This window comes from Plecotus auritus, assembly GCF_963455305.1.
Source record: "Plecotus auritus genome assembly, chromosome: 9".
NCBI classification, from domain to species: Eukaryota; Metazoa; Chordata; class Mammalia; order Chiroptera; family Vespertilionidae; genus Plecotus; species Plecotus auritus.
The window spans coordinates 155,252,400-155,269,581 of record NC_137783.1 but is presented as its reverse complement, the minus strand read 5'-3'; the positions used below and the strand labels follow the sequence as shown (position 1 = coordinate 155,269,581).

General features: G+C 63.3%; 1 protein-coding gene across 3 annotated transcripts in view; it reads left to right on the top strand.

Moving 5' to 3' along the window:
- Positions 1-15,412, top strand: part of LOC308233869 (7-dehydrocholesterol reductase) — a 33,978-nt gene extending 18,566 nt beyond the window's left edge. For all 3 annotated transcript variants that reach the window (XM_080640843.1, XM_080640842.1, XM_080640841.1), the window contains exons 2-9: positions 3,132-3,283; positions 4,014-4,103; positions 4,712-4,934; positions 5,257-5,347; positions 6,985-7,198; positions 10,953-11,157; positions 11,916-12,047; positions 14,122-15,412. In XM_080640843.1, the coding sequence (XP_080496969.1) occupies positions 4,018-4,103; positions 4,712-4,934; positions 5,257-5,347; positions 6,985-7,198; positions 10,953-11,157; positions 11,916-12,047; positions 14,122-14,586 (1,416 nt within the window). In that variant the 5' untranslated portion in view covers positions 3,132-3,283; positions 4,014-4,017 and the 3' untranslated portion in view covers positions 14,587-15,412. The remainder of the gene's footprint in view (positions 1-3,131; positions 3,284-4,013; positions 4,104-4,711; positions 4,935-5,256; positions 5,348-6,984; positions 7,199-10,952; positions 11,158-11,915; positions 12,048-14,121) is intronic.
- The last annotated feature ends 1,770 nt before the right edge of the window (positions 15,413-17,182 follow it).

The window sequence follows — 17,182 nt, the reverse complement described above, 5'->3', positions numbered from 1 at the left end:
CAAGTACATTTCTACCAGAACAACTAGGAAAAGAGGGAAAAACTCACCTGTGTGTCCCGTTTAAGGATTTGGTCCTTGGCTTTTTATTTTTTTCTTTTCTTTTAAAAAAATATATTTTTATTAATTTTTTACAGAGAGGAAGAGAGAGGAGAGGGATAGAGAGCTAGAAACATCCATGAGAGAGAAACATCGATCAGCTGCCTCCTGCACACCCCCCACTGGGGATGTGCCCGCCACCAAGGTACATGCCCTTGACCAGAATCGAACCCGGGACCCTTCAGTCCGCAGGCCGACGCTCTATCCACTGAGACAAACCGGTTTCGGCAGTCCTTGGCTTTTTCAATAGTCTTTCATGGCGGACTGCCTGGCAGCCTGTCCTTGTGCTGTGTTTCTCTTCCCCCCCGCCCCCCCCCTCCCCCCCGCACCTGATCTTACCGATAGCCTGCAGCCGCTCCGCATTCCCCAGTGCGCACAGCACACTCCCGCCGTGGCTCTCACCGCCGCAGGTTCACTCTGCCTCCCCTGCGTGGCGCGGAACTCCTGGGGCGGGGGGATGGGGGGGGGTCTGCCTGGCCTCCCGAGCGGCTACCAGATTTTGTCGTCGGTGTCGTCCGAAGTCCATGGCGCAGCGGCCTGTGGTTCAGCCTGTGCCACGCCTCCCGCGGACTCATTCCCGGAGCAGGCTGCCTGCTGTCCCCAGGCCCGCGCGCGAGGACTTGGTGAGGTCCCAGGTGGCGGGGCTTGGCAAGGTGCTCCGAGCTCCTTGTTGTCTGTGACCCGCCGATGGCCCCAAACAGCACCCCTGGAGAGGCGGGGTGTTCGGGGAGGGGTGGCTCGCGCCTGCCAGGCTGGGTCAGGAAAGGCAACTTCTGTCGCGTTTGCTGGAGCCTCGCTGGCCCCCGAACCTCCCCCTCCCACGGCCCTGCGGCCACCGTGCTGTGGGGACGCCCAGGCTAGCCCCCGGGGGAAACCCTCTGAAGAGCAGCCGCCCCGGGACACCCCTAGGCCTTGCTGCCTGGCCAGGTTCTCCCCAAATTCCTGACCCACAGAAACAATGAGAGATGATAAGACTGTTGAAGCCACTGAGTTGAGGGGTAACCAGACATGGAGAGGGGGCTGTGGGCGCACCCCTCTCTCAGGGTCAGTGGGTTTTGTGACCCCCCCGGCCGGTGGGAACGCGAGCCCAGCTGAGCCTCCCGGGCCTGCATGACCCCCACAGTGGCGTCGGTGCCATGTTAGCATGGTCCCCAGTGGGAGGTGTTGGCACCCAGGTAACCTTGGTGATCCTGCTCTTAAGGAAACTCTGACGAGGGTGGGGGTGGGCCCTGGGCACGCTGACCTCGTTTCCGTGACGAGTGGGTGGTGTCGCTTTCAGACTGGAAACAGGCCTCGCGCGTGTGAGTAGGTGCTCAGGTCACACACCTGGACCCCTCCCGGGGCACGTGGGCGGCAGGAGCGGGTCCTGCGGGAACGCGCAGCCTTGGCGGTGACCACTGAGCCTCCTGGCAGTCACCCCCCAGCCCCAGCCCCAGCTCCAGCCCCAGCCCCAGCCCCAGCCCCAGCCCCAGCCCCAGCCCCAGCCCCGTGGTCCGGGGTCTCTGGTGTGGCCCCGTATTCCTACGCCCTCACGACGCTCCGAAAGCTGCCATGGATGGGCCTGGCGTGGTCGGTTTTGTTGGTCCCAGCAAACATTTAAAAAAGGATGGATGTGTCTCAAAAATCAAAAATATTTTCTTTTTAAGCATATATTTTTTTAAAATATATTTTATCGATTTTTTTACAGAGAGGAAGGGAGAGGGATAGAGAGTTAGAAACATCGATGAGAGAGAAACACTGATCAGCTGCCTCCTGCACACCCCCCACTGGGGATGTGCCCGCAAACAAGGTACATGCCCTTGATGGGAATCGAACCTGGGACCCTTCAGTCCGCAGGCTGATGCTCTATCCACTGAGCCAAACCATATTGATTTCAGAGAGGAAGGGCGGGGGAGAGAGAGAGAGAGAGAAACATCCATGATGAGAGAGAATCATGGACCAGCTGCCTTCTGCACGCCCCACACTGGGGATCGAGCCTGCAACCCGGCATGTGCCCTGACTGGGAATCGAACCCTGACCTCCTGGTTCCTAGGTCGACGCTCAGCCCCTGAGCCACGCGGGCCGGGCAGCCATCAAACACTGAATCTCAGCCATGTCACCGCATCATCCCAGACGCTCAGGACCACGGCTCCGTTAGCTTTTGTTTCTGGAGCTCAGATTCCCCAGTGAGGGAGCCTGTCGGGGCGCCAGGGGGCGGTGCAGACAGCCCCATCGGTTTCCGCGGCGACTCCTTTGCCGGGTGGGGTACCCGCACCCTCCCTTAGCTTCAGCGATGACCGCAGAGCCTCGTGTGCGTGGGCACCGTGCACGGACACCCCAGGGAGAGCGTGGGGTCAGCGGGCGTGCAGGCCAGTCGGCGTGCGGCTCCTCGGCTCCATGGCTCCACGAACGTGCCGCCGGGCATGACACGGGGGAGGCTGGCGGCAGGAGCGCGCGGGCTGCCGGGTGTGAGTCTACAGAGAAAACGCCTTTGGGTCTGTGGCTGCTCCCAGGTCTGCATCTATCTGCCTGTTTATTTTATTTTATTTTTTTGTTCATTCTCACCCACGCATCTTTTCCCATTGACTTTTCAGAGAGAGTGGAAGGGAGGGGGAGAGACAGAGAGGAACATCCATGTGAGAGAGACACTGATTGGTTGCCCCCGCACGGCCTGGACCAGGGCCAGGTATCGAGCCTGCAACCGAGGTACAGGCCCTTGACCGGGAATCGAACCCGGGACCCTTCCGTCCGCAAGCCGGTGCTCTCTCCACTGAGCCACACTGGCCAGGGCTGGGTCTGCCCACGGGAAGGCTCGTGTCCACGGTGACCCTTCAGCTTCGAAGGCCTCCATCCACCCCCACCCCCCCCGCCGTTGCTGTTCCGGGCCCTGCGTGTGCCGGGCAGAGCCGCTGCGGGTGAGATGGGGCCGTCCACCGGCCTCTTCCGACTGTGACCCCCGAGCGAGCGTGCGCCGGCAGCTGTGGCCTTGAATGCGTGTCACTTGGGTCCCGGAAGTTCAGCTCCCTGAGTGTCCTCCACACCTTTGTCCCCGGCAGGACTTGGCGTGGCGCACCGAGGACAGGCCGGGGCCTCGGCAGGAAGGGAGAGCCGTGCCGCCGTGGGTCCCCGTGACGAGAGGCTGGCGTGAGCGCCGCGGTGCGTGGCACAGGCCGCCACCTCGCCGTCTCGCCGAGAAGTGAGACAGCAGGTGCGTTCACCCCCCTGCCAGCTCCGGTCTGAGCCCCGCCCCCCGGCAGCCGTCCATGGTCACGGATGTGACACGTGTATCGCCCAGTTCGGGGTTCAGGACCCAGGTGACCCCTGGGCGCGTGAGCTCTGTAACCGCTCAGCCCGCGGAAGGCGCCCCTTCTCCCTCCGCGCGTCTCCGGGCGCCCTCCCCACGCCCGCGCTGAGGCTGTTGTTCCCGGACGGCCGTTGCCTCGCTTTTCCCTCCGCTGAGGGGTCTGCGCCCCATCCGTCAGCTGCTTTTCCCGAAAGCTCCACGGAGCTGCCCTCCACGCCGTTGCTTTCTGCACCCTCCGACACCGCCGCGTTCATGGTGTCCGTCCTCCTCCCCGTGGCCCCTCTCGTCCCGATGTGGGTGGGGACCTGCGGCAGTGGGTTCAGCGGGTAGCGGGCAGGAGCCGATGGCACAGGCTCCTTGCCAGGATGGCTCCATTCACGCGGCTAGAAGGGGGCCCTCCTGTCTGTCGGAGGAGACGAGGAGCAGAAGCAGGGAGGCGGGGGGGTGGGGGGGGGGCGTCGCAGGTCCCAGGAGCGTCTGAGCTGCGCTGGCCGCCTCCCTGGGGGCACTCTGCCACCAGGACACGGTCGAGAGAGGAGGCAGCCCCACGGGCCCCGATCCTGGTGGCGGCGGCGGCGGCAGGGAGAGGTCTGCGCTTTGGGGGACCATCTGAGCAGAGTGTCTCCCTCCTCAGGACCATGGCTGCAAGATACCGGCCCAGCGCTCCCCACACCAGTGCTGCCAGCAGCGAGGCTGTAGCCCAGGGGCAGTGGGGCCGCGCCTGGTAAGGATCCCGCCGTCTTCCCGGCCGGGGGTGGCGTCGGGGGGAGGGCCTGGGGCCTGTCCTAGACCTTCTGAGCATCTCCTTATGGAGGCCCCATGGCTGGTGCCAAAACTGGGCTAATGGAGCCTCTCCCAGCCCAGAACACCACGTGCCCAACACTGCGTGCCCTCAGAGGTGTCGGGGGCAGGGGTGGGTGTGGATGGGGTTGGGGGGGGGGGAGGGGGCCGGCCTGGGGCCTGTCCTAGTCCTTCTGAGCATCTCCTTGCGGAGGCCGAGGAAGGAGGCACCGTTGGAAGTGTGGCCGGGAGTGGACAAGAGCTGGAAACGCACTCACGGGCCGGCGGGCGCCTGGCTCTGACGCCGCTGTCCCGGGTGTGGGGACCGAGGGGTGACTGCGCGTCCCCCACAGCCCGCAGCCACCTCGCTGCGTCCAGACGCTGGGCCCTGGGCTTCCTGTGGGCGCCCCGATGTGCCCCCTGCGTGGCCGGAGAGAGCACGCCGCGTGGCCGCCCCTCGGAGGTGCCGGCTGGCTTGGCACACAGAGGCGGGGCTGGGAGGGCAGGGGGACGGCCGGCGTGACCGCCCGCCTCACCGCGCCGCCTCTGCAGGGAGGTGGACTGGTTCTCCCTGGCGAGCATCCTGTTCCTGCTGCTGTTCGCGCCCTTCATCGTGTACTTCTTCATCATGGCGTGTGACCAGTACGCCTGCTCGCTCACGGCGCCCGTGCTGGACCTGGCCGCCGGCCGCGTGCGCCTCTCCGACATCTGGGCCAGGACGCCGTCCGTGACCAAGGAAGCCGCCCAGATCTATGCCCTGTGGGTCTCGTTCCAGGTGAGGCCTCCCGCGGCGGGGCCAGGTGCGTCGGGTTCCCTCTGTCGGGGTGGCCGGGGCTGTTGGTCCTGGCAGCGCGTCACCGGGGCCCAGGCGTGCCCGGCCACCTCCCCGCGCAGAGGGCGCCCCGCACGCCCGCCCGCCGTGGGGGCCGCCCGAAGTTGGGGAGGGGCCGCTGGGCGGTGGGGAGCCTCGGACCCGGGAGGGGGAACCGCCCCGCGTGGGGACCTCAGCCCGCGGGGCCTCCACATCCGCCGCCTCGGCCGGGAAGCCAGGCCGCGGGCACCGCCAGGCCGGGCCGTTCAGCGAGCCTCTCCTGCAGGTGCTGCTGTACGTGGCGCTTCCTGACGTCTGCCACCGGTTCCTGCCCGGCTACGTGGGCGGCGTCCAGGAGGGCGCGGTGACTCCCGCAGGTAACGCCCGGCTCAGCCGCGTCAGACCCCTGTCCCCTCGCCTCGGGCCCCTCCCCCGCTGCTCCTGGCCCGAAGGCTCCTCACCCGCAGCGGCATGTGCTCGCGGCTTCCCCGGCGCCGGCCTCACGGCACCAGGAGCAGCCGGGGCGTCCCGGGCCTGAGGTTGAAGGTCATATTCTTCAGTGGAGGGACCTGAGTGGCCGCCGGCCCCATGGCTGGTGCCAAAACTGGGCTAATGGAGCCTCTCCCAGCCCAGAACACCACGTGCCCAACACTGAGTGCCCACAGAGGTGTTGGGGGCAGGGGTGGGTGTGGATGGGGTTTTTTGCGGGGGAGGCTGTGTGTCCATTCGTTCCCCACGGTCTCCAGGAACCCAGGGGCCCGGCAGGTGGGTCCCACTGGGTCCAGAGGGCGGAGCGTTGTTCCCCGAGTCCCCCAGGGCATCCCCACAACGCTTCTCCAGCTCAGCCCCAGACTACCACAGCGCAGGCTGGTCACTCAGCCTCTGGTTGTGACCGAACCGACGAGGGCCTGCCCGCCCGCCTGCCTGCCTGCCCGCCGCGCAGCAGGGCCGAACCCCGAACCCTGAACCCTGAGCTCTGTGGGGAGAAGTTTATTGGCAGGGACCCTCGCCAGGAGCCCAGGAAGCTGTGGCTTAGACCCACGCTCCCCATGGTTTTTAACGAAGGTTTTTAAAGGCAAGATCGAGGGGTGGGCGTCAGGGGGGCCATGGGGAACCGTTGGCTAGTTCTCTGCGCGCCTCACGGCTTTCCTTGCCGGCTGTCCTGCTCTTGGCATCACTGTCGCCGGGCGATGTGGCCGAGGAGCCAAGACTCGGCAAATGCTGGTGGTTGCATCAGGGACGCCATCTTTTTAAAACACACAGTAACTCTTGATTGATTTCAGAGCAGAAGTGAGAGAGAGAGAGAGAGAAACATCAGTGCTGAGAGAGAATCATTGATTGGCTGCCTTCTGCACGCCCCACACTGGGGATCGAGCCCACAACCCAGGGATGTGCCCTGACCGGGAATCGAACCGTGACCTGGTTCGTAGGTCGACGCTCAAGCACTGAGCCACGCCGGCCGGGTGTGAGGCCATCTTTAGAGCCAAAGGCAGAAAGCAAACATCTCGTGGCCTTGGTTACGGCGAAGCTGTCATTGCCCGGTGCTCAGCGAGCTCCATTCCTCTGTCAGTCAGGCACAGTGTCCTTGTCAACCTCTCTCCCGGGGCGTGCCTTGCCGGCAGGCCCCCAGGACACGCCAGCATCCCTTCTTCACCTTTGTGAGCTGCGTGCGTGGCAGCCACAGCCATGGGACAGTTAGTGGAGGCGGACACCTGCCTCCCGACTCTGATCTGATCCTAAACCTGATCGCCGTTGGCGCCGGTTCTGGGGCCATCGGGAGAATCAGAACCAGAGGAGCCATCTGGGCCCCGCCCCTCCCCAGACCGCAGGTGGGAGGCGCACCCCGGTGTCCTGACGGGGCCTGGAGTCGCCGCAGAAGCCGGCCGCGCTCGGGGCTGGAGTCTGGGTGCCCGAGACCAGGCCCCGAGGAGCGGAGGCCCCGAGAGCCCGTGGGACGGAGCCAGCTGCCGTCAAGGCGGGAGCACGCTTTGAGGTTCCGGTCTTGCCTCCGCAGGGGTCATCAACAAGTATGAGATCAACGGCCTGCAGGCCTGGCTCATCACGCACCTGCTCTGGCTCGCCAACGCCCGCTTCCTCGCCTGGTTCCCTCCCACCATCATCTTCGACAACTGGATCCCGCTGCTGTGGTGCGCCAACATCCTGGGCTACGCCGTGTCCACCTTCGCCATGGTCAAGGGCTACCTGTTCCCCACCAACGCCCGCGACTGGTGAGCCCCGCCCCGCCCTGCGCAGCTGGTCGCGCCGCAGGGGAGCACACGTGCCCGCCTCGGCCTTGTCTTTTCCCTGGGACGGGCTGGGGGAGCCGGGGTTACACGTCCTTGAAGGGGAGCCTCGTGGAGCGGGCTGATCAAGGGGGCGCCCTTTCTAAGTGTCCGGTGGCTTCTGCCCCGGGAGGATGCATGAGGGGCCAGGCCGCCCTTTGGCGCTGGGTCAGGGGAGCAGGCGGGTGGGAAGGCGACATCTGTCCGCAGGGCAAGGACAGCGCTCCGCCTCTTCCTCCGGAGAATTAGTGTGGCCGAGCAGTCTTGTCATTTCAGCGGGTTTAAGAGAGCAGCTTCCCACGGAGAGTCCTTCCTTTCCCAGGGAAGCCTGGGGTTGGATTGTTGCCATCTACCCATCCATCCATTTATCCATCCATCATCCATCCATCCATCCATCCATCCATCACTCATCATCCATCCATCATCCATCCATTCATCCATCCATCCATCTCTCCATCCACCTATCTCCATCATCCATCCATCCATCGTTCATCATTCATCATCCATCCATCCATCGTTCATCATCCATCCATCCCTCCATCCATCCATTTATCCATCCATCATCCATCCATCCATCCATCATTCATCATCCATCCATCCATCATCCATCCATCCATCTTTCCATCCATCCATCTCTCCATCCATCATCCATCCATCCATCTCTCCATCCATCCATCGATCTCTCCATCCATCCATCCATCCATCCATCATCCATCCATCCATCCATCATTCATCATCCATCCATCTCCATCCATCCATCTCTCCATCCATTCATCCATTCATCCATCCATCCATCTCTCCATCCACCTGTCTCCATCATCCATCCATCCATCGTTCATCATTCATCATCCATCCATCCATCGTTCATCATCCATCCATCTCTCCATCCATCCATCCATCCACCCATCATCCATCCATCCATCGTTCATCATTCATCAATCCATCTCTCCATCCGCCCATCTCTCCATCCATCATCCATCCATCTCTCCATCCATCATCCATCCATCCATCGTTCATCATTCATCAATCCATCTCTTCATCTCTCTATCCATCCATCCATCTCTCCATCTCTCCATCCATCCATCCACCCATCTCTTCATCCATCCATCTCTCCATCCATCCATCCATCCATCTCTCCATCCACCCATCATCCATCCATCTCTCCATCCATCCATCTCTCCATCCATCATCCATCCATCCATCTCTTCATCCATCTCTCTATCCATCCATCCATATCTCCATCTCTCCATCCATCCATCCATCTCTCCATCCATCCATCTCTCCATCCATCATCCATCCATCCATCTCTTCATCCATCTCTCTATCCATCCATCCATATCTCCATCTCTCCATCCATCCATCCATCTCTCCATCCATCCATCTCTCCATCCATCATCCATCCATCCATCTCTTCATCCATCTCTCTATCCATCCATCCATCTCTCCATCCATCCATCCATCCATCCATCTCTCCATCCACCCATCATCCATCCATCCATCCATCCATCTCTCCATCCATACATCTCTCCATCCATCCATCCATCCATCCATCCATCCATCCATCTCTCCATCCATCTCTCCACCCATCTCTCTACCCATCCATCCATCTATCCATTCACTATGCACCCCAGCCCCCCCCCCCATTTTTATCCTTCCTCCTTCTTCCCTTGTCCCTCTTCCCTCCGTTCATTCACCAGCAGATGTTTGTTGGGTTCTCTGTAGACAGGTAGGTAACGGGGCTTCAGGCATGAATAGGATTCTTGTTCCTGGGGGAGGGGGGTGCTTACGTTTTAGTCTGGGGCTCAAACAAAACCCAAGTGTGTTTCATTCACCTCTGACGCCCAGGCTCTGGGGCGACGTCCGGACGGTGGTGCCCAGTGTGGTAGCAGGTGGTGAGGCGGCTCCTGTGGCTCGGGGAGACCATGCACGGCTTTATGGTCACGGCGCCTGCCGCAGACTTCACATTTCCTGTCCCCTGATCCTGAGGGCAACGGACAGGGCGCGGTTTCTGTGATCGGGGAGACCGTGCACGGCTTTATGGTCACGGCGCCTGCCGCAGACTTCACATTTCCTGTCCCCTTATCCTGAGGGCAACGGACAGGACGCAGTTTCTGTGACTTCACATTTCCTCTGTCCCCTGATCCTGATGGCGACGGACAGGACGCAGTTTCTGTGATCGGGGAGACCATGCGTGGCTTTATGGTCACGGCGCCTGCCGCAGACTTCACATTTCCTGTCCCCTGATCCTGAGGGCGACGGACAGGACGCAGTTTCTGTGATCGGGGAGACCATGCGCGGCTTTATGGTCACAGCGCCTGCCGCAGACTTCACATTTCCTGTCCCCTGATCCTGAGGGCAACGGACAGGACGCAGTTTCTGTGACTTCACATTTCCTCTGTCCCCTGATCCTGATGGCGACGGACAGGACGCCGTTTCTGTGATCGGGGAGACCATGCGTGGCTTTATGGTCACGGCGCCTGCCGCAGACTTCACATTTCCTCTGTCCCCTGATCCTGAGGGCGACGGACAGGACGCGGTTTCTGTGATCGGGGAGACCATGCGCGGCTTTATGGTCACGGCGCCTGCCACAGACTTCACATTTCCTGTCCCCTGATCCTGAGGGCGACGGACAGGACGCGGTTTCTGTGATCGGGGAGACCATGCGCGGCTTTATGGTCACGGCGCCTGCCGCAGACTTCACATTTCCTCTGTCCCCTGATCCTGAGGGCGACGGACAGGACGCGGTTTCTGTGATCGGGGAGACCATGCGCGGCTTTATGGTCACGGCGCCTGCCGCAGACTCCACATTTCCTGTCCCCTGATCCTGAGGGCGACGGACAGGACGCAGTTTCTGTGATCGGCACGGCCATCCCTCTGTGCGCAGCGAGGTGTGAGTACCTCACGGTCTCCACCTGAGGGTCTGGGCGGATTCTCTGGTCGCCCCTGGAGAGGCCTGTGGGGTCAGGTGACCAGGGCAGCTAACGGTTAAGAAGCTGGTCAGCGCCAAAACCAGTTTGGCTCAGTGGATAGAGCGTCGGCCTGCGGACTGAAGGGTCCCAGGTTCGATTCCGGCCAAGGGCACGTAACTTGGTTGCGGGCACATCCCCAGTGGGAGGTGTGCAGGAGGCAGCTGATCGATGTTTCTCTCTCATCGATGTTTCTAACTCTCTATCCCTCTTCCTTCCTCTCTGTAAAATATCAATAAAATATTTAAAAAAAAAAAAAAAAAAAAGCTGGTCAGCGAGGGAAGACGTGGGCCGGGAGCCTGCACCTGGCTCAGGGCGCGGTGCCTTTTTTACTACGGGCCTTGGCATCCGAGGTCACTTCCAGTCACACGCGTGGCTGTGGACGGAGCACAGCTTCAGTCCGTTTGAGCGTCTCGCCATCCCCTGTGCTGGCCTCGAGGGCCCTGGGTACAGCCGAGGGAGCCCTAAGCTGGTGCCTGTCCCGCGTCCCCGGCCCCGAGCGGCTGCCCGGTGCTGCTCTGAGGCTGCCTCGCGCGGCTGCAGGGACGGCCGGGGCCGCGGGGAAGCGGGAAGGGTGCCTGTTGCATGTTCTCCGTGGCTCATGCCCGCCTCCGCCCAGACCACCCGCCCCCTCCGCACCACAGTGGGCTGAGCGCACGTGCCCAGCGCCCGGAGGTGGCCCCAGTGTGCCCCGCGGTCCTGGACCGATGGCGTCCTTTCGTTACATTTTCTAGCAAATTCACGGGCAACTTCTTCTACAACTACATGATGGGCATCGAGTTCAACCCCCGGATTGGGAAGTGGTTTGACTTCAAGCTGTTCTTCAACGGGCGCCCGGGCATCGTGGCCTGGACCCTCATCAACCTGTCCTTCGCCGCCAAGCAGCGGGAGCTGCACGGCCACGTGACCAACTCCATGATCCTGGTCAACGTGCTGCAGGTACCGTGTGGCCACCAGGGGGAGCGCTGCGCCTGCAGGGCACTGGGGGGGCAGGAGCCCACCCTCCCCGCGTACGTGTGGGCGCGGGGGCTGGCGAGCGTGCTCCGTCATCGCGGGCCAGTGCCTCCCTGGCCGCGGCCCCAGGGGACGCCCGCTACTGGCTCAGGTGTGTTCCGACAACTCGGGACCCGTGAGCGGTCCTGGCCACGTCACCTTCGTGGCCTCCAGCCGTTCCCACGTGCCCCCGCCAGGTCGTCCCCATGGGTATCAGGTGACCCCCTCAGGGTGGGAGTGAGGAGCGTGTTTGGGCCTCTGTCCCATCTGTGTACATGGACGTAGGTCTCCTCCACCCCGTGGGCCCCAGCGTCACCAGCCGTCTGGCCACGTGATGTCCATCGTGGTGCTGCGGGGACCGCTGGCAGGGCTTACGCTGAGCTCACCCGTGGGCAGGTCGGCGTGATGATCCCCCCCTCCCTGGAGGCCCCGAACCTGCCACCCTGAGCCGCCTCCCTCTGCTGCCGGCCCCACGGCCTGGCCGTACCTCCCCGGACGCTGTGGGTCCCCTCCTTGTCCTCTCGGAGTTCGGACTCTCCTCTCCGAGGACAAGACTCCCCCCCCCGCCAGGTCTCAGGCCGGGGGGCAGTGCTGGGACAGCCCAGCCCAGTGGCGCGTGACACGGAGCCCAGCGCACCCAGTGCCCCCCCCACCCCCCCCCCCCCCCCGCGGGGGCAGGTGGCACACGGCTGCCCTGTCCGCAGGCCATCTACGTGCTGGACTTCTTCTGGAACGAGGCCTGGTACCTGAAAACCATCGACATCTGCCACGACCACTTCGGGTGGTACCTGGGCTGGGGCGACTGCGTGTGGCTGCCCTACCTCTATACGCTGCAGGTGAGCGGGCCTTCGCCGCGCGGCCCCCAGGCGCCCGGGGCTCCCCTCCAGGCCGACACGGCCGAACACGCCGAGCTCTGCCGCCGTGTGTGTGCCCCCCGGGGGTGCAGAAGCTGGAGGGAGGCGGGGTTAGTGTGGGATCCGCCGGGGCCAGAGTCCCGCAGACACTCACTGCCCGTCCTGGAGGCCGGAGCCGAGACCCCGTGTCACAGGGCTGGCTCCGAGGCCTCCCCTGGGCGTGTGGACGCCGTGTCCTCCCCGTGTCCCCACGTGGTCCCTGGGTGTGTCTGTGTCCTGATCCCCTCTTCTCATGAGGACCCCAGTCACACTGGATGGGGGGACCCCCCGTGACCCCATTTTACCTTAATCATCTGGTTAAAGGCCCCAACTCCACACACAGCCGCATGCTGGGGTGCTGGGGGTCAGGGCTCCCACGTAGCGATTTGGGGGCTACACCGGCCACAGCATTTAAAGAAGATGCTCAGTAGACGCTAGGAAAGAAGGAGGGATTTGGGGGAACTGGCGGTGGAGGGGGTCACGTCCTCGTTTACCCGAATCTTCATGCTTGGAGGTCGGGGGGCGTCTCCTTTCTGTCCCGTCAACACTTCACGCGGGTCCGGGAGGCACCCGGCGTGCGGGGTGCAGGAGCCGAGGGGACACCCCCTCGGGGTCACTCTGGGGGAGAGGCAGCTGGACAGGAGGGGTGCTGACCCTGGGAGGGCGCCCCCACCAGCACGGGGTCGGCACAGCGGGCTGAGAGCACATGAGGCTGGGCTGAGAACATTCCAGAAAGATGGAGGAGCACGTGTCAGGGCGGGGCATGTGGGAGCAGAGGAGGGCCTTGAGGCACCCCGTTCCGTGTGGCCGCGACAGAGGACGAGGAGGCGTGGGGGTGGCAGGAAGAGCTGCCAGACAGGAGGCTGAGCAAGAGCTGATGTGGCCTCGCCAAGGGGACAGTCACACAGCGCTACCCCCAGGGGCTCGGCTACGGCCTGCGTTACATCTGTGTGTGTGTGTGTGATATGTGTGTACATGTGTGTGTGAGATGTGTGTGCATGTGTGCGATACGTGTGTGAGACACGTGTGTACATGTGTGTGAGAGATACGCGTATGTATGCATGTGTGTGATACGTGTGTATATGTGAGATACATGTGTATGTGTGTGAGACTATGTGTGTGAGATGTGTGTACATGTGTATGAGATGTGTGTGAGATACGTGCGTGAGATGCCTGTGTGTGCGTGTGTGTGAGATACGTGTGTGTGAGATATGTGTGTGTATTTGTGTGTGTGTGTGAGATCGTGTGAGTGTATGTGCATGTGTGTGTGTGAGATCGTGTGAGTGTATGTGCATGTGTGTGTGTGAGATACGTGTGTGTGTGCTCTGACAGAAGACACGTAGGTAGACGCGCCATTTGTGCGTTTACACTTGATCCCAACAAGCCTCCAGGCAGGTGCCTTTATTTGCAGAAGAGGAACCCAGGTGGGCAGGTAGGCAGGTAGGCAGGAGGGGGGCAGAGCCAGGGCCTGAACCCTGCCCCGCCTGCCCCTGCCCCTTCCCGCCCCTGCCCCTGCCCTTGACCCCGCCTGACTCTTCCTGACTCTGACCCCCCCACCCTGCTCCTTCCTGACCCTGACCCCCCACCCTGACCCTTCCTGCCCCTGACCCCCCACCCTGACCCTTCCTGCCCCTGGCCCCCCACCCTGCCCCTTCCTGCCCCTGACCCTGCCTGCCCCTTCCTGACCTTGACCCCCCTTCCTGCTCCTTCCTGCCCCCCCACCCTGCCCCTGATCTCCTCACCCTGCCCCCTTCCTGACTCTGACCCCGCCACCCTGCTCCTTCCTGCCCCCCCCACCCTGCCCCTGACCCTGCCTGACCCTTCCTGCCCTGACCCCCCACCCTGCCCCTTCCCGCCCCTGACCCTTCCTGACCCTGACCCTTCCTGACCCTGACCCCCCCACCCTGACCCTTCCTGACCCTGACCCTTTCTGACCCTGACCCCCCACCCTGCCCCTTCCTGCCCCTGACCCCCCACCCTGTCCCTTCCTGCCCCTGACCCCACCCGTCGTCCGCAGGGCCTGTACCTGGTCTACCACCCGGTGCAGCTGGCGGCCCCACACGCGGCGGGCGTGCTGCTGCTGGGCCTGCTCGGCTACTACATCTTCCGCGTGGCCAACCACCAGAAGGACCTCTTCCGCCGCACGGACGGGCGCTGCCTGATCTGGGGCCGCAAGCCCAAGGCCATCGCCTGCGTGTACACGTCGGCCGACGGGCAGCGGCACCACAGCAAGCTGCTGGCCTCCGGCTTCTGGGGCCTGGCCCGCCACTTCAACTACACGGGCGACCTGCTGGGCAGCCTGGCCTACTGCCTGGCCTGCGGCGGCGGCCACCTGCTGCCCTACTTCTACGCGGCCTACATGGCCATCCTGCTGACCCACCGCTGCCTGCGGGACGAGCACCGCTGTGCCAGCAAGTACGGCGGGGACTGGGCGCGCTACACGGCCGCCGTGCCCTACCGCCTGCTGCCCGGCGTCTTCTAGAGCCGCCCGGGTCCGCCCCGCGGCCGGGAGCCTCGGAGCCGGCCTGTGGGGCCGACCTCCCCCCACCTCCGGAAGCCTCCTCTCCGTCTGCAGACTGGAGCGTCTCTTAAACGTCAGCGCGTCCCTTCCGGCCCCGAGGGAGCGCAGAGGGCCCCAGGGAGCGCGGAGGCCCCCAGGGAGCGCCGGGGGGGGGGGCCCCAGGGAGCGCGGGGGCTGCAGCGCGCGGCCAGCTCTTCTCTGTCTGGGGTCCCGGGGCCGGAGGCTGACCATGCCGCTCCCGCTGTGGTTTCCGCTGCGCGGGCAGGTGGCCTGGGACGCGTCCAGCCGTGGTCAGCACGGAGGTGGCTCTTGCTGGTTATGGGGCAGGGCACGCCCGTGACCGTGTCTCTGCTTCGCCCCAGAGCCGCCCGGTCGCCTGCCCTGGGCGGTGGGCTGCTCCCTCTGCGTCTCGTGCAGCCAACACGGCGCTGGCGAGGGCCGAGTCACCGTGAGGAGGGCCTCCGGGCCCAGGGGTGCCCTTTGGTTTCCGTGTGGCTCACGCCTGCCAGGGGTGGGGTGCCGCGGAGCCGGGCGCGTGCCCAGACCCGACAGGAAGTCTCAGTCCGGGGCCTAGGCTCCCAGTGCCCGAGTCCCTCTGGCGCCCGGGACCGGCTCAGGCAACCCAGCGCGGGCACCCCCCACGCGGGGGCCTCCCCGTGCCTCCTCCAATGAGGTGTGGCCCCGGCCTTGGGCAGGGCACCCCCTCTCACCCCTGGGGTATTCTTGAAATTTGGCGTCACTGCCCTAGTAGATAATGAATTCTTTATATTAAACTTTCCAGGTTAGACTTCTGTGTGTGGTTTCTGACGCCCCTTGGGCCGGGCCCCAGGGTGGTGTGACGCTCCCGTCTGCCGTGGTGCCTGTGCTGGGCCTGGGGAGATACCCCAGCTTGGCCGCCTGCCCCCCAGGCAAGTGAAGGGAGACGCCAGCCCGCAGTGCCCAGCCCACACCCCGCCTGGAGGAGTGAGGAGTGGGGCGAGCTGTGAGCCCTGGACGGGGAGGGGACAGATCTGGGGGGACTCCCCTTCAAGTCACAACAGGCTGAACCAGGACGGGGTCTCCCCACCCCCAGGGATGACTGCAGAACAGTTTTCCAACACCAGTGCCCCCAGCCCCGGGGCCCGATGGCACAGCCAGCCCAGTGACTCTGTCCCAAGTGGCCCCGAGGTACGTGGCCCCCACCTTCCTTCTAGGACACCCAGCAGGAGGCGGTCCGGGCAGCGAGCGGCCGGCAGGGAGGGCGGAGCGGGCGTCTCGCTCCCGGGAGGTGAGGGAGAGGAAAGAGAAATGAATTCTGCGCTGAAACGTCGGGAAACCGGGCGGTGTGGCGGAGACCCGGATTCCAGGCACCAGGCGGGAGCCGAGGACGGGGTCCCTGAGAGACGGGAGCCGAGGACGGGGTCCCTGAGAGATGGGAGCCTTTACAGAGTCGGTGCCCCCTGCGGAGGGGGGGGGGGCCTGGGATCCACCGGCGGGGACATGCCACAGCCCGCCACGCGTCCCCCCGCGCCAGCAGAGCGCGGGAGAGCCCTGTGCGTGTGGGAGGAGGACACCGGACAGAACGAGACACCCGTTCACGATGAAAACTCGCGAACCGGGACGAGGACGGCCTTCTCCTCTGGTGACGGGCCCACGGGAGACCAGCAGCCCGCGTTGCGGTTCACGGGGAGGACCCACCGCCCCTGCGCCCGGAGGGCCAGGCCAGCGTGGCCACGGCCGCCTCTGCTCCTTCCGACGGAGGTCTCGGGTGAAAAGAGGGAAGACAAGGGGACAGAGGACGTCGACGGGAGAACGTCACGTCACTCGGTCAATCCAGACGGTCGCGCCGAGAAGAGGTCCCGCAGCAGCCTGGCCTGCCTCTTTTTTTTTTTTTTCTTTTAATGTATTTTTGTTGATTTCAGAGAGGAAGGGAGAGGGAGGGAGAGAAACATCAACGATGAGAGAGAATCACTTGTGGACGAAAGGGGCCACAGGCTGACCTGACAGCTCAGGGGAGACATAAAGGGACCACACAGGATGGTCTGAAATTAAACTTGAACTAAAGGCAGCGATGGTGGGCAGTCACCTCCTAGGCCGGCAAGGTCACTGACAAGGTCAACCTTTACCTGAACTGAGCCTGTCTGTCTTTTTGCATCTAGGATAACACACCCTTAAAATATCTGGGTAACTTGTAACTTCCCTTTTTCTGGAGCCCCTGGGGCACAACCCAATGTGGTGGGCGCCAGGACAGACCACAAATCCCTTCATTATCATGTTCATTGTCCCTGCACCCACCTAATATGTGTCCATCATTTTACTCTTTATCCAATCCCAGGGGTTTTCCCAGCTTTGCTTTCTCCCACCTCCTTAGTCCATCCCCAATGGATTTCATGTCACCCACCTCTGTCCCTCCTTTGACGGAAATGTATAAATACAGATGTAACCCGCCGTTCTCCGGAGCATCATCTCAATTCCTTGAGGTTCTGCTTCCCGGCATATGTCGACAGTTTGGCTCCAATAAACTCACACAAACTCTTTACGGGTTTCAGTGGTGTTTTTACGTTAACAACCTGATCGG